The following is a 17,442-nucleotide window of genomic DNA, read 5'->3' on the forward strand; positions in this document are numbered from 1 at the left end:
GAACGTGGATCTGCATCCGGAATTGTCTTGATTCTACATTGAATCAATGTTGCTTCGACAGTCATCTGACTGTGGTTCTGCACACATATTTCCGTTGATTCTACATTGAATCAATGTTGATTCAACACTCATCTGAACGTGGATCTGCATCCGGAATTGTCTTGATTCTACATTGAATCAATGTTGCTTCGACAGTCATCTGACTGTGGTTCTGCACACATATGTCGGTTGATTCTACATTGAATAGGTTAGGAATCAACGTTGATTCAACCTTCATCTGAACGTGGTTCTGCATTCAATCAATGTTTATTCAACCATCATAACCATCATCCTGAAATAAACCACATAAAAACACCATGGCATTGCTTAAATATTTTATTTAATTTCAGTCTTCTGGCCGTCCCTTTGGTTGCCTTTCAATGCCTCCCTCCCGGTCTGGTGCATAGCGAAACCATTTCTTTACTGTTTCGCTGTAATTTTGATCAGTTAGGCCTGGTTCGAATTGACGAGCAGCAACTGAAAGACACAAAAGAACATCATTACGATGGAGGGTATCTCACATAAAATTTCTTATTATCCCCTACCCTCACTTTGTTTAGATTCTGATTCACCAACAGTCTCATTTCCTACAATTAAAATTCAAAGCCCTTTTCCAGTAGAGGAAGCTCACCTAATATGCACTCTTGCAGGATTGTGTCCTTGAATGGCTTTTTACTCTGGGAATGCCTATGTTTCTTCCCAGCCCAGTTGAACTGACTTGCCAGGGCATTTCTCATACAAGTTGTCAACATTCTTCTTATCATGTTGGCTGAATTGGTGCCTCCTACTAGAGCCAGTCGAGCAATCTACATCAGAGACAAGTACATGAAGGCATAGCATTACACAGCAGCATTATATCATGTAAATTAAAAACACAGCAGAGACATAACCTTGTTTTGATACTGTATTTATGCTTATGCACTGATATTCCACTCCATAGTGTTCATTCATGGTCATGGATATTAGCGTTATTAACCATCCTGGTCCCAATTTGGGTTAGGTCAAAATTTAAATCATCTATGTGAATAATTGCAAAATGTTTCATAAATAGCACATCTACAAGCTCTGTGACATGTTCAGAACTTGTAGATTACAATTTGTGTTCAAGTAGCTAAAGAGCTAACATTTTGCCCTTAGAAAAAGACTCACACTGACATAATCTACATTGATGCTGATCAGTCTTTCAAATGAATTACCATCTTTTGACGCACTGTCTCTTCAATCAGTAATGACTCTGCTTTACTGAAATCTTCTTCACTTTCAATTGGCAGCTGGAAGGGGAGTACAAGGTTTGCTGGTCCTTGTGTGCTACCTGGTGTAATGTTACTCTGAGCCAAATTGTTCTTAATGAATTGGACATCTCTGGATAGATCCTTCACAATCACAAGAGCTTCAGCAAGCATCGATGTCATCTTATGGATAGCGAGGTCTTCAGGAGAACATTAAAAATCTTTAAGTGCAACATCAAAATAACCTGAAAATGACACATTACAAATACATTATGTCCAATAGACTTGCCTCTCAAAAGCTGCCCATTATTGCTGGCCCTTTGTGTGGTTGCATCTGCAAAACACAAATATTCATGCACAGAAGTTTAAAGGTTAGGTGCCAAAATGACACCGACTTTCTTTAGGTGTGAAATGTTTCCTACAGATCTTTTATAGATAAGGACATTTTTGCATCTAATCAGGAGAGAACTCTGATGAGTGGAATACACAAGATCACAATGGCAAAAAGAAAATACTGTCAGGGCTTTGTGTTATGTTTGCCTTTAAAAAATAATGCATAAGTGTCAAAGCATTTAAAGAGTTGGTGTCATTGCTCACACAGATGTGAGCAATGACCACAGTTCAAATATAGACACAACCTCACACATTCAGATCACAAAATGTCTACAAATGTTGGATGACTGTCTTGATACCTTCGAAACCTTGATTAGGCGCTGAATCCAATACATCATTCTGGTCGGAGTTTGCTTTTAAGTGAATAAGAAATGCAAAAACTTAGCTAAAGTGAATTCATTAGTCAACACAGATCACTGTATATGTATGTAGTAAAGTGGGTTACTCTGTGATATATCCAATGGCAGCCTATTTTGTGCACATTGTGAGAGACCAGGGCGATGGTTATACTGCCTTGAGCTGCATCCAGACAACCCTGTAGATATAGTTACATTTCGCAATAGTTTACAAGTGTAAACACAAGATACATAATCTAAATGTTTGATCAAACTAACTAATTAGCCAGAATCACTAAGATACCCATCACTATTACTGAAAGAGTACAGTATCATACCAATACTTGTACTTTGTCGCTGTGGATTCTGCAACTTGTGGTACTGGACACAGTGGGCTGTAGCAAAACCTGGCATCTCAGCTTGAACACAAAGTAGGAAATACACAAAGCAGTGAGGTTATTACTGTAACCTTCCATATGAGAAAATGTGAGACTTACATTCAGCTGACTGCTCTATATTTAAAGCATTGCTTTGACATCACAGTCTTATGAGACTGCTTGACGACTCACCATTAAGAACTTCATCAGCTAGTGATTGTTGGTAGTTGCTAGCAACAAGATCTACTAAGAAAAATAGGAAATAATTAAGAGCTAAAACTATACACAATTAGTTTTAGCTCTAAGTGCTAAACCTATACACAATTTCAGCAAGAAACACAATTTCAATCAAATTAAAATGTCCTTTTATTGGTACACTGTTATATGTAATTCCTTTTTTGACTGTGTAGAAGTGAGCATAGTGTCAATATAAAGGAAACAATACCTGGACATCCAACATCAGGTGGTTTGGCAAAACGCTTTCTTTTTGCACTGCTACTCTGATGGTCTTCAGAATCAGAATGCATAAACTGCTGATTTGGCCTACAAAACATTATGATAATACACTATATGAATATTACAACTGTAGTTAAGATACTACACTTATTAGTCAAGGCTACCGTCTGAATACATGGACACTCTGGCCACTTTGAGCCATCCTTTTAGCAGTGGTTGTTATTTTCTAGTTGCAACGCCCTAGGGAAAGTTATCACTGTGATAAAGTTAGTAATGTACCTGGATATTCTTTTTTGGCGGATAGCTCCTTCATCATGAGATTCAATTTCAGATGTTGGACACATTGTGGTGTTATATTTTGTCTCTCGTTTTTTCGCCTCATCAAGGGTCTCTGTAAAGAGCAGAGGGTAAATGCCAATTTGCATGTCTGCAGTCCAGTGCAGAACTACCCTAACAGCTCCTTCCCAACTCCCAAAAAACAGAACAATCACACCTGTGTGAAGCGCTACTATCATACATCATCTCATTCTGGCCAATCACTATTTGCCTCCTCACATTTGTCTTCTCTGATTTTACATACACAAAACATCTCAGCTGGACCTCTGAGGTACCAGCGCTTTATTATAATTATATATATTGTTTACTTGGTTTAATGTAGCCTCCTAAACAAACTTTTGCATCTGTAATGTCATGTCCCAATAGATAAACATACTTGAAAAGAAGGAAATATTGAGCTGATTTATCTATAACATGACAGCACGACTGTGTAGAACAGCTGTGCATGTGTTGCACCAGTTACTCACCACACGTAATGAGGACTCGTACATCCGTATAGGTGATCCATTTGTCGTCTGGTTGCATTCCGTCTCGAAGGGCTTTCTTGAGTGTTATGTGTTTTGGGGGCCATAACAGCGTCTGTTCCTCAGCTTTAAACCAGCTCTCTAGAACTACTGCTGTCCCACCATTTGGGAACTGTACAACTGACCACAGTGCCTCTCTACTCATCTTCGAAGGGCTAGGGATGAAATGAGAACTACTCATGATATCTCCTTACAGGTCATCCCCATTTCACTCTTCAAAGCCAAAGTGCACTACAGACATTGTAGTTTTTGGCCAGTCAAACATGTTATTTGCACAGGTAAGAATTAGATAAATGTTATTTTTAGGTAATTTATGCCATGATATACATCTCAGTTACAGATACTGCACTTTGGCAGGGCAGCATGACTATGCTAAATGAAGTAGTGGTATTACAATGGCACCATCCATGTCTGGACAGAGAAGGCATTTGCGCTTGATAGAGGCCAGTCCAACTACCCCTATATTTTCTTTCAAGCCACTGACTTTGTATGTGCCAATGTATGATGATTCACAGGGATACATGTAATATGGCTGTTTGTGTCCGTACATTCTGACGATTATATATGTATCCTCTTCTGATTTAATAATATTCTCTATTAATGCAAATCCATCTCCAACTTCAACACAATTGTCTCCTTTCTTTGTGGACAAAGTAAACCGATGAGTGGAGACCTTCCTGTACTGTTGTGAAGAAATAAACTGTGTGGGGACTGGACCATCAATGTGGATGTTAAGCAACTTTGGATAATCTCTAGAACATGTGGGTCCAACATGTGAGGTTTCAGACAACCTTTTAACTACCTGTTGTAGTGTCTGATGTGGCTTGCGTAGAAGATGCTTAATTTGACCAAGACAATTCTCAAAAGGAAATCCTGATATATTATCTAGATTGCCGAACCTCCTGTATTCTTCAGCCAAATGAGTAAGCTGGTGTATATTGTACACAATTTCATCTTTTCCATATAATTCCCCAAAGTGTTCAACAAAAGCAACCATCAACTTTTGTGCAAAGGCTAACATTTCCTCAGATATACTAGGGGACAGCAACATGTACATTCCAACGGAAAACAACATAAAATTGTCATACAGCTCACTGGGGAGTGAATCCTTCAAAACAACAGGATCCCAATATAACATGAAGGATCGGAACTCAGTAGCTTTCCACCGATCTATCTCCGACAGTCCCCTTGGTTTACGGTTAAACTCAGAAGGCGTGTAGAAACGTAGCTTTAGGAGTTTATCTGAAATGCCTGCTGCAGTTTGGGAAGGAAACTTTGTTGCTAAATGTTTCCCCTTTAACCATATATGAAGCATTTTCCTTGTAACTCCGAGACAACAGACATGCATGTAATCTGGTGGAAACATAGAAACCATCTTAACTAAACCAGATAAAGGGCTCTTTCCAATGTGATGTTCCTCATCAACCATGTCAGAGAAACTGGAGTCTGTCCTAAGTTTATGCTTTGTTTCAGGAAATGTCATTTTATTCATCCATACACCCTCCTGAAAGCATTTGTCACAACCTGAATAGCCATTGAATCCTTTGACCTGCTTAATATAAGCTCTTGCCGGCGCATCACAAATAAAGGCAGAAATTTCTACATTAAATTGCTTACCATTATAAATAATGCCATTACACAATACATTCTGAAGATCTTTGACAAACTGAGCCAGGTACTCAAAAACACTCACTGGCTTGCTTAGACCACAAAAAATGCCTACAACAAATGGGGACTTTGTGTAGTCACATGTCAGACATCCAAGTATGGGCCAAAACTGAAGTTTGGAACTTTTAAATAAAGGTAAGCCATCTATATTAAACTGGATATTAATAGTAGTCATAGTTGATGGTACACACAAACATGCCAACCGTGAAAGCACCCCTTTGACTATTCCAAAATGATAATAATCTCCCCCTTGAATTGTAGTGATGGGCACATTTCTGGGTGTTCCAAGCAATGTTCTCCCATCTTTTGGTAGGGTAGGGTGAAACATTGTCAAAATAGACAGCAAAGATGACAGTGCAACCAGAGAGATTGAATAGGATGTTGCCCAATACTTTAAACTTATCCTGAGCAAATCATTATTGTCATCACTGTCAAGCTCATCCTCCACTATACTTTCAAAATGTGCTTCTGACTCACCTGGCAAGTCAGTATTTTCATTCACAGCACTGATAGTTAGTCGTCTGTTTAGTGGCAAGTCTGAAATATCTTGAAAAGGTAGTACATCCAACCTGCACTGACAAGAGGCTGCAACATGATATTTCTTCTGTTTCTTCCTTGGATTAGCATTAACTATTAACTTATACTCGGTGAGGATTTGCTGCTCTGTCTCTTTCAATAATTTGTTAACTCTACGTCTTTTAGCCCGAGAAGAAGCCGACATCTTAAAGAGTGTGGTGGTGCTTTACTCTAATGTAGACAAACTGCACCTGTTTACCTACAATTGTCTTCTTTCTTTAAAGCTGTTATATTTAAATATAGCTGGAAAAATAAAAAAAGGAGATGAAGAGATTCAGAATAAGATGCTGCATTTTAATATGCAAGATGAAACAAGCCGAAACATATTTGTACAATTAGATCCATATCAAGAAAGGCAATTATTATAATGCGAAAGTTACTGTTCATTTTAAAATACCAGCATAAGCAAATGCCTCACTATAGCAGGACCAAGCATCCTGAGACCTCACAAAGTGTACAACCCAACTTTAGTGTTATCAAAATCTGATTTAAAGTTAGTTTTTCAACATAATTATGCCATCACTGCTTATTTCCCTACCAAGCTGCAACTTAAGCGCAACACAATGCAGTTGGTTTATAATAAATAGGTTAAGATCAAGGTAGATTGGCCACACTTACCACAAAAGTGCTGGGGGTTGAATAATTAAATTCAGAAACAGGTTGCACCAATCCTGCTGCAAAGGGGCTATGTGGTTGGGACATACCAGTCATGAAATGGGGGAGGTGGACCACCTAACTCCTTTTAGTGACTTCTATGTGTTTTTGTGTCAACATATCACACATACATAGTCAGTCATAACATTTACAGACAAGTAAGAAGATGTACAGGACAGAATTACAACCCAATGTTACCAACACATACTACTTAAATTATAATGTGAGTAACCCTCACAAAAAATAAAAGTAGTTTCACCCGGAGTCAAAGGAGGAGAGGAGGAGAGTAGAAAGGGGGAGGGAGGTTGAGGGGTAGACAAGCCAGGTGAGAGGTGAAGGGTGGAGGGAGAGGGGTTGGGGGTTAGAATGTGAGAGTGAAGTGGAGGGGTGTAATAAACACCCCTCCACTTTTAGAACATTTAGATTACTAGTTCTTCCCCAAATCTTGTCCTCAATCAAACTGACCTGCGTGTTTTCAGTTCAGCAAAACCCTGTTAATCAGATGTCAATTAATATCATGTGTGCTGAATTAGGGAAATGCCTAAAACTTGTAGTGCCTGGAGGACCAGTGCTGAAACACACTGGACTCGACGTTGGCGGCATTTCATTTATTTGATGTTAACCACAAAACATCATTGATTTAATGACACAGTTTCAACATTAGTTAATTGGCTAGAATTGAATGGTTGTTTTATAGTTGATCCACCATCAATTGTCGACCTCAAACATACATGAAACCTTTGTGATAATAATTCAACATTGAATTAACATCGTGTGCTATCTGGGTAGTTCTTTCCCAAACCTTGTCCTCAATCAAACTGACCTGCGTGTTTTCAGTTCAGCAAAACCCTGTTAATTAGATGTCAATTAAAATCATGTGTGCTGAATTAGGGAAATGCCTAAAACTTGCAGGGCAGTGTGCCTGGTGCCGGTGCTGAAAAACACTGGATTCAATTTTGGCATTTCAATCAATGGATGTTAATTGGCTAGAATTGAATGGTTGTTTTATAGTTGATCCACCATCAGTTGTCGACCTCAACCAAACATGCAACCTTTGTGATGGTAATTCAACATTGAATTAACATATATTCCAACAAGCCAACAGCGAAGCAGCTGTGTGGTTGGGCTATCCCACTCATGTAAACGGTGGGGGTGGACCGCTCCACTCCTTTTAGTAAGTTGTAGATGTTTTTGTGTCAATATATCACACACACACAGTCAGTGAGAATTGTTATGAACAAGTAAGAAAATGTACAGAAAGGAATCAGCACCCACTATCCTCTACAGTGCTTAATTTAAATGTGATAACCCCCGCTCAGTAATAAAATGCTCTGACCCAGAGCTCTGATGAGGAGGAGAGGAGGGGAAGGGGTGAGGCAAAACAGCTGACATTGATTCAATATTGATCAGATGTTGATCAGACATCGGCATTTCAGTCATTAGATTTCAACCACAAAACAACATTGATTCAATGACAGTTTCAACACTGGTTACTTGGCTAGAGGTGGATGGTTGTTTGATGGTTGATCCACCGTCATTTGTCGTCTTCAACCAGAAATCAACCATTAATCAGACTTCGGCATTTCAGTGATCAGATTTCAACCACAAAACAACGTTGATTCAATGTCACAGTTTCAACGGTTTGATTGGATGGTTGTTTGATGGTTGATCCACCGTCATTTGTCGACTTCAACCAAAAATCAACGATTCTAACTATTTTTCAACGTTGATTTAACATCATGTGCTATCTGGGTTGTTTATTTTGTCTCCCATTTCCCAGATGAATACAGTACTAACCCTTTAAAAAGCCTTTATGTGAGCCCTGAAGTAACAGAATGTCCTTTGTTTATACAAAATATCAGCAGAAAAATATCTGTGAAAGAACAGACAGGACATTAGTCTGCAGATAGTGTTAAAAATATACCAATGCATCTATGCATGCAATTAAATGCAGCTAAAGTTTGTGTAGTTTGCAAATTCAATAAATTATGGCCATTTTAACAACAAAACTCTCCCTTCTTGCCTCCTGCTGTTCATTATGCTAATGAAAATCCCCATTTAGCATCTGCATATACATTTATGTTGATATTCAGAAAAAGAAATGGGAGAACTGAGTATGCTTATTGTGATTCACACTTTGTCAGCGTAGGTTTTCCACTAAGTATTTCTTGCAGCAGGAATAGGCATGAAATTATAAGTATGCGCACCTTGATTGTTGAAAATAGACTGTTCATTTTTTTTTCATTTTTTGCCTCTGATGTGTAAGATGCAAAACCAGCGTCTCTAATAAAATTATACATGCATGCAGATGTGTGTGTGTGTGTGTGGGTGTATGCGTGGAGGTGCTTGTGTTCATGAGCATATTATGTACCGGTATGTGTTTGAATAATGAAAAAATAAAACAGGTGCATTGACTTTTTCCTTTGTGAATTATTCATAACCTTGAAATATATGAAAGGTTTCTGTTAAGTAGTGCTGCTGGTAGATAGCTATGAAAGTTCTACACACACACCACACACACACTTGTTTAAAAGAGTTGCAATAGGCAATTTCTTGGTTGCATATCTATGAACTTTGAAGGTGTGTGAGCACACACAGTATGCAATGAAACAAACTCATTTTAAGATACACACAGGTGCAGATTGCTTCCAAACATGACCTGATGTTTATCAAAGGGTAATCTTTTCATAATATTTTTAAAGCTCAGACCCTACATTAAGGCAAGACATACAGTAAATGAAAGCATTGGCAAAACTTTAAAGCGAACATATTATGCTAAATTGACATTTTGCATGTTTTTGGACTTCTATTTGTGTTCCTATTGCTTCTAAAAACAGACTAAGTGCTTAAAAAATATCCAGCCAGTTTTTGGGAATAAGTTCATGCTTTTTGGTATCTGAAAAATTTGTCGTTTCAGAAACTGCTGGATTGTAATGTCGTAAATCAGCATGCACTGCCCGTTACCTAGCAACCCTGGTTGAGTTCCAGCATGTTTGATCAGCTGTTTTACCTCTGTATGCACTACACAATGGAAACTGGGAAAGACAAGAGTTTAACCATTGATTTACCATCCAGAAACCACTTGCTGCATTCTTGTTGGTTGTGCAGGACGCTCCACTTCTGTTTTTCAAAGATAAATGTTTTTTTTTAATTGCACATCTATTTGCAGTCATTTTCACATGTGAGCGTAAACATTGAGTTGGGGGAGGCGTGGGCAGCAGCAGCTTATTTGGATTTAAAGCGATAAAAGGCTCTAAAACAAAATAGGCAGAACTGAGAAAAATAACACCTCATTATCCAAGATGACCTTCCTGGCTAGCCTGGCTACATTAGCTGTTGCTAACCATAAAATATGACATAGGCATTATATGGCTGCAATAAATTGTTTATTTCGTCTTCCATTTCCCAGATGAAAATAGTAGTGGGATGTTTCCAGAAATTTAAAATCACTCCTGGGAAACAAACCAACACAAGTGGCAAAAGGCACAAAGTCCTACAGACTGAAACTAGAGAGGCCCAGTGAATGACCTGACCGCTAAACGCTTTGCTCCCAACTCACAGACTTCTGCACACACACACGCAGATACACAGCGAGTGTGCCAACTGAGAGATACTTTACGCACCTGGCAACCCCATCGCCCTGTTAGTTAAAAGCTTGGCGATTAGATGTACATGTATCCAGTTTCAACTTAAAGAGCCTGCGGGAAGCAACGCCACTCGCCGTCGGCGGGAAAACATCACGCTCATATTCCGGGAAAGACGGAGAGATTGAGAGGATGACCGGCAGTTGAGATGGATGGATATAGACTGAAGCAACGAGAGTGCAGGAAGAAGGATCTGTTATAATTAGTTTATGTAATATCACTTTGCTTCACTATCTCTGCCACGCACGCTCAAAGCCCTCCATTGTAGCTCTTTACTTTTTTCCTCTTTTAACTGTTTTGTCCTCACCTTATCTTATCTTTTATTTCTCTGCTCTAGATGTTTCTCGCTTTAGTCCACCTTAAAACTCACCTCTCTCCATCCTCTGTGTTGCCCATTCACCTCAGTCAACATTCATCCACCCTCTGCCTGTTTTTTTTCTTCCTATTCGCTCCATTCATCTCTTCACACATTCATTCGATTACCAAGTTTAATGCGCCTCTAAGTAAATTATCCGCAGAAACAAAGTGGGTCCCATCACTGTAGTGGTTACATCATCCAGCACGTATCATGGACAGAACTGTTTGCTCTCTGATGTGTAAGACGGAGCGACGGAGCTCTTGTTGGATGCTTTAGAAAACCAGATGTTCAGTTCATGGATTCCAGTAGGAAGTGACGCCACATGAAAGGAATACCAATGTTAAAAAGGTATGTTTCTAATTTGTATCATTATGTCAAACATTATTTATTCCTTCAAAATGATGGAAACATCTTTTGCAATCAAATTATTATTTGCTGACCATTGGTAAATCCTAAATTAAATTCCACGAGTGTGAATATATTTTGAGCCAAAAAGCGAAACTCTCGATTTACCGGTCGATCTCATCTATGGTCATGAGCTTTGGGATCATGACCGAAAGAACGAGATCGCGGATACAAGCGGCCGAAATGGGTTTTCTCCGCTAGGGTGTCTGGACTCTCCCTTAGAGATAGGGTGAGAAGCTCAGTCATCCGGGAGGGACTCAGAGTAGAGCCGCTGCTCCTTCATATCGAGAGGAGCCAGTTGAGGTGGCTCGGGCATCTGGTCAGGATGCCTCCTGGATGCCTCCCTGGTGAGGTGTTCCGGGCACGTCCGACCAGGAGGAGGCCCCGGGGAAGACCCTGGAGGGACTATGTTTCTCAGCTGGCCTTGGGAATCCCAAGGCGTTCGCCTTGGGATTCCCCCGGAAGAGCTTGGAACAAGTGGCTCCCCTGCTGCTACCCCCACGGCCCGACCCGGGGTAAGCGGAAGTAAATGGATGGATGGATGGGTGAATATAATTTTTTTAATATACATAAAAAAAAATTTCTGGCTATTTCTTCTGACATTCAAACATTCATTAATTCTTGGACAGTATTTACAGTGTTGTGCCACTTCAGAATAGGGTCCATTTCCCCCACTGCCATTTAATTTAATTTATTTGGTAGGGACAATGTACATTAATTGACATTTCTGTAACTGTGCCAGAATTAGCCAAAAGGCTATTTTTCGACTGGTGTCCCTGGACAATGCTCCGTTTGCCCTGCTAAAAACAGATAAAGATTATGCAAACAAGGTTAAAATGATTTAACTACTGAAATTGTCAATAAAAACAATTAAAACAAAGCAAAGAAACTACAACACAATTATACAAAGTATAGGAAGTTTTAGGTATTAATTCTTAATACCTAAAACCTTATTGTTTCTATTATTGAGATTTTCCTCCACAAAGTTGACCCAGTCGTCTTGATTATTTGGGTCTACCTTCAACCATATTTTTTGTTTTTGCCTCGTTATTCGCGGCCAGGATCACCTCAGTCAGAAACACGTCTTTTTTCCTCGCCACTTCCAGTTCTATTCCCCAAACACATCACTAGGCAAGTATTTGGAATTGCTTAGCCCAGAATTTTAGTCAACGTTGATCCAACTTTTTCCCAATATCCAGTCATTTTTGTACAGCTGCAAACAAATATGTGAATGATTAGCTTCTACTTCGCAAAATCTCCAGCATTCCCGTAACGTAAAAGTCTGTTTTACGTTACATTTTGATTTTAGGTGTTGTGGAAAACCATGTTAGACATTTCACTGTACGTGTGATGAATCTACATGGCACGAGTTTTGTTTCTGAAAAGAATGACGAAAAATTTTGAATATTTTTTAACATTTAACAATTTTGGGATATACATTTACGTTTCAGTTTAAGACTCTATTATGTCAGTTTGTAAAGAAGTTAAATGAGAATAAATACTTTTCAAAAGCAACAGGCTACACACCAATTCATAATTATTGTGTTATTTCTTTTCCGCCAAGTGTCTGCAGATAATTGACGACACGGGACCAACATGGATTACTCTTGTCTCATAATGTAGCTACAGAACAACAACATAAAAGTCTTTGCCAGCGATTTCTGAACAGCAGGAAAGGCCATTTCAATAAAGAGCAATCAAACACAAAGAGCCAGACATTTGCAATCATTGACAACAGCAGATGATGGATCTCTATTTCTAATGAAAGTGTTGCTGTGTTACTTTCTGTAGAGCCCAGACTGAAGACTTTCTTGCTAAATGTTAACAGTAGGGACATGCATTAAAGTAACAGACCCAGCAGTTCTTGATGGAGTTTTGGGTTTTTTTTTAAACAGACTGACGAATGTGAGAAACACAGGTCAAAGAGAAGGTCACGCAGTAAACACCTCCAGCCAAATAAAAACCAGAGGTGCTGAGTCTCAGCCTGTGAACTCACTGTGGAGTTCATTTGTGTTTTAATGGGTGTCAACTGACAAGGCTGTTTATGTTACAGAGCAGCAAACATGAAGAAGGTAAAGCTGGAGGGAGTCAGCAACACAATCATTGATGAATTTTGAACTTCTGTGCACATGGGAAACAATTATGCATAAATCATAGTTCAAATTACAGGAAGGCTAAAGAGTATTTCCATGGAGGTGGGGCCCTGATTCCCATTAAATAGGTTAAAGTTACAAGCATCTTACCTGCATTCATAGAGTTCAGATATATTTATTTATTAAAAGCCAGTGGTTGTTGATCATGTGACTCGTGATGTGAATAAAGTTTTTCCATCGCAGTTTTGTGAATTAAATCAATTTCAATGCGGCCATAAAAACACCTCACAGCACCAAATCTCTGCTATCGTAAAACGAGAGGTTTTTTTCAAAATTGCAGTGTTTCCATTAAGCAAATTTATTTTCATCCATCCACCTATTATCTTTTCTTGCTCATTCCATTGGGGCCACAAGGGGTACTGGTGCCTATCTCCAACGGTCAACAGGGTGAGGGTACACTCTGGACAGGTCACCAGTCCATCGCAGGGCACAAAGTTATTTTCAAAATGTCAAATTGTAAAATCACGTGGTCAATGGAAACGCAGCTACTGTCATAAACAGCGTTTTGGTTTGACTCAAGTTATTGCTGTCAAAAAGATTTTGTTTGCTGACTTGAATTATCAACGTTTAAGTGATGAAGAGGTAAAGACAGCAGAAATCTGTGAAACGGTAAATACTGTTTTCACACTGTTTTAGAAAACAGCCTGTTTCCACAAGCAGTCTCCCTCTCGTTGACTGCAAGCCCGTTTGAACAGTAAAATAAGCATAGTGACACACAGCAGATTAGGATATAACAGAGAATCATCGGAATGGTAATGTTTACTCACCCACATGAGAACAGAGGTATTTTGAGAATCCAATATGAATTTCTCTACTTTTATGTTTGTATCAGCTTCCCTCCTGAGGGAAAGGAGCATGAAAGTGCATTCCTCTGCATGTTTGTTCCTTCACTCGGTTTGTGTTTTCTCCTTTATGGGACAAAACACTAGAGTGTTCCGCAACGAAATTACAGAATTTCAATTAAGGGGTGTGTGTATATGTGTGTGTGTGTGTTTGGCAGTGTGACTGTTTCAGTGTCACCTTTAGTTCAGTTTAATTTACTGACACTGCACCAATTTAGGGGAACAGTCTTTTCTGATAATATGCTAGAGAAGTGAAATGCATTTCACTTTAGCACAGCCTAACATTTTGAGGCTTCCCTAGTGTTACATAACTTCTTCAAATTGTTTGGTTTTTGGTCATGGATATGAGTTTTCCTTTGATTTTCAATAGAGTATAATTTGAGGCCATTCTAGAAGCTTAAATCTTTGGTTGTAAAGCACTAGTGATGGGATTTAAGGCTCTTTGAAGGGAACCGGATCTTTAGTCAAGAGTTCCTTTCTAAGAGCCGTTGAAATGATCCATTTTTGAAAATATAAATTTTTCTAAGAACAAGCCATTATCCGTAATACAGTTTTAGTTTCATTGTTTACAAAAGTGCATCATGACCATCCTCATCCTCTCTGCGTCAGTGTCACAGCCATGTCGCACAGAGCCGCCATGAAACGTGACGAAAACAAACTTGTTATTGTGTTTTATTTATTCGCAGAGTAAACACATATATGCTTAAATTAAATTAGACAGAATAACAAGAGCTACTGCAGTGTGTCCCGTAAGCATTGTAAGCAAGCTAAGCTGTAAAAAAAACGAAACACGACTTTCACTTACTGAGACTTGCGTCCTGTTGTTCAGGGTAGAGAGCAGCTGAAAAGAATCGGATCGTCAGTCAAGAAACGGAACGGACTCCAAACCACTTTGGAGGAAAGTCCTGCACCTGTTCTTTGAGTTTCTTGGATGTGAGTTCAGCCATTTGTAGGACTGGAGGCAGATGTTTTTTGTGGGTGTGTTTGGCCTTTACTAGAAAATTGGAATGTGTTCACTGGTAAATTCAGCTCTGATCTCCCTCCACCATGATGAACATGTACTGTACCGCATCAGCAACACCCCAAAAAGCTTCAACAACCCAAACACAGATTTGTATGAACCCCTCCAGCCTCCCACTACAGCCGAAGAGACTTTGACATAATGTAACTAATGAAATAGAAATGTAGTGTTGCACATAGTATGATTAACTGAGCATTTTTAATTAAATGAAATGACTCCACACAGAGAGCCAAGATTTTGAGCCATCTAAAAATTGAACTCTCATTTTGAAATCTCCATATGGCCTTAATAAAACCCAGATTTTAATTTGGCAAGACAGGGGCTTCTAATTCGCCATGGCTTTTGTAAAATTGACATGTTAGATGGCGTCCAAAGGAAAACTCTGAAGAACATAAGATCCCATCACATACCGATGGCTGGCCAAGGGTCCCGAGTGCCAATTTCAAACTCACTTGTCACACAGGGAACAGCTCTGTAGCTAATGGCTGCCAGTTTTCCTTCTACTGTGGTGTTGCTGTGCCAACAGTTAACACTGACAGAACACTTTGCTCTACAGTGAAGTCATATCAACAAGTAAAAGTGATGGGGAAAAAAACTAAGATCTTGAAAAAGAAGAAACAGGAGCGTAGTCACCTTCCATCTTATTCTCCATTTTAGTTGCTTCAACCTACTGGAGCCATTCTATTATGGTTAAACATTAGATTTAACTGGGTCAAGCTTTGCAATATATGGAATCACATTTATTATTATAGTATAATTTTTGCAACATCACACTTGGTTGGTTGGGACTGTTTTGATTTTATATTTCTAGGAATATAATACATATATGGGCACATGGTGTGAATGTAAATGCAGAATGCTAATGCTACATCTGTTGGCCAGTTGGATGAACCTTCACTCGATGCCCACACTGGATGTGTACGAGGTAGCAATGATGCTAAAGGTCATAAGAGAAGAGAAAAAGGGTCAACATGACTTAATGATAATCAATATTTTTGCTGCGATATTCAGTGATTACTTGTTTTTCTAAAATCAAACAGCCCAATTTTCCAAGGCTGTTTTCTTTTTCTTAGAGTAAGAACAAAAATCCAGCCGAGTAATCCCTTACAGGAGTTAAAATATAAAGTTTTTAAAAAAGTGAACAGAAGACAGAGCCAACAAAGAGTGTGTTTGGATTAGTGACATCACAAGAGGCATAAGAATAAGAGACAATATCGTTCATCAACATCATTCTAATACACTCATTTTGGAAGAAGTTTAACCTTACATGCATTTTTTTTTTATCAGATTTTTTTGTGAAAATTTGTGGGCACAAACAATGAATCTAAAATACTGTATGAAAGCTGGACTTTAAACTTCTGCACACCTGGGTTACACAGCAGGACTCTGATCTAAATCACAACAAGTCCCAATCTGAAGGGTTGAAAATAAATGAATAAATAAAGGTTTCACAGTGGCCTAGTCAAAGTCTGAACTTAAATTCTCATGAGATGATGTGGTATGACCTTAGATAGGCTGCTTGAAAATCCTCCAATGTGGCTGACCCTCCCCACCCCCAAAACAAACAAAAAACACAAAAGCAATTGGAATTTCGCTCAAAATATTTGTTGACAATAAATATGGTTATGGTTAATGGTGGCACAAAAAAATGACCAAGTTTGGACCAAAATTGCTTTTTTACATATTTTGGGTAGCTTTAAAGGTAGCAATAAATGAAATGATCAACTTTTTAAAATGTATTCAAGTCATATTTACCTAATATTAACAGACCAGTATTTTGTTTTTCCCTGCCTCTGTTTTGTGCAGTTTTATAGCACAATCAAGTAACTATGTAACTTTCAGTTTTATATATAACTTATTACTTAAAAGAAATTTGACTTTGTATTTTAACGTCTTTAAATTGGGCCTCTGTCTCTTTAAGAAACACTTCCTCTTTCTAAAACTCTGCCTTCCCCAAATCCTCACAACATGTCTTCTCAATTAATCTTTTAATAAAGTTTTTACTTTATAGAAGCTTTAGAGGAGCTGCTGAGCCCTTATAATGAGCTCAACAGTTCTACCAGGTGTTTGCTAATTGCTGCTGGCTAGTCTGTAGGAACAGAGTGGAGGTGCTCTGTCAGGTGGAAGTTTGATCAGGAGCTGTGCCTCAAAGACATAGATAGGTCCAACCAGACGTTTTGCACAGCTGAATGGTTCCATGGAGATTAAAGGATTTCTCAAACATACTGTCATGTTCCGTGTTTTTCTGTGTGTTTATTTCGAGTTTTCTGTGTCTCCGTGTTGTCCTGTTCTCCCCTCGATTACTCCCAGGTGTTTCTCATTCCCTAATTACCCCCTGTGTATTTAGTGTCACCTGTGTGTCTGTGTCTTTGTCGGGTCCTCGTCTAATGTGCTCTCAGTCCTACGTGTGTCCACTTGTAAACCAGTTGATA

At 38.9% G+C, this 17,442-nt stretch overlaps 1 protein-coding gene across 5 annotated transcripts; it reads right to left on the minus strand.

Annotated features, from left to right (window-relative positions):
• Positions 1 to 357: 357 nt before the first annotated feature.
• On the minus strand, positions 358 to 4,800 carry LOC116712660 (uncharacterized). 5 transcript variants are annotated; one of them, XM_032552471.1, is made up of 11 exons: positions 3,633 to 4,800; positions 3,109 to 3,220; positions 2,819 to 2,916; positions 2,566 to 2,616; positions 2,335 to 2,415; positions 2,107 to 2,196; positions 1,961 to 2,014; positions 1,558 to 1,602; positions 1,236 to 1,468; positions 671 to 845; positions 358 to 516 (listed from the first exon to the last, which is right to left on the minus strand). In XM_032552471.1, the coding sequence occupies exons 1-11, from the start codon at positions 3,868 to 3,870 to the stop codon at positions 386 to 388; spliced, it is 1,308 nt and encodes a 435-aa protein (XP_032408362.1). In that variant the 5' UTR covers positions 3,871 to 4,800; the 3' UTR covers positions 358 to 385. The 5 variants fall into 5 exon arrangements, with proteins under 5 accessions (XP_032408362.1, XP_032408361.1, XP_032408365.1 ...); XM_032552470.1 differs by having other exon boundaries at positions 2,566 to 2,619; XM_032552474.1 differs by lacking the exons at positions 2,107 to 2,196; positions 2,335 to 2,415.
• Between the last annotated feature and the right edge of the window lie 12,642 nt (positions 4,801 to 17,442).

Source organism: Xiphophorus hellerii, chromosome 22, assembly GCF_003331165.1.
Source record: "Xiphophorus hellerii strain 12219 chromosome 22, Xiphophorus_hellerii-4.1, whole genome shotgun sequence".
Taxonomy (NCBI): domain Eukaryota; kingdom Metazoa; phylum Chordata; class Actinopteri; order Cyprinodontiformes; family Poeciliidae; genus Xiphophorus; species Xiphophorus hellerii.

Bases quoted from the DNA above. Each gene is read 5' to 3' on its own strand.
- LOC116712660 (XM_032552470.1), bottom strand. From the start codon at position 3,870: ATGAGTAGTTCTCATTTCATCCCTAGCCCTTCGAAGATGAGTAGAGAG. The intron at 846-1,235 runs GTAATTCATTTG...TCTCTGATGTAG, and splicing joins AGACAGTGCGTCAAAAGATG to ATTGCTCGACTGGCTCTAGT. The intron at 517-670 runs GTGAGCTTCCTC...TGTGTCTTTCAG, and splicing joins CCTGCAAGAGTGCATATTAG to TTGCTGCTCGTCAATTCGAA.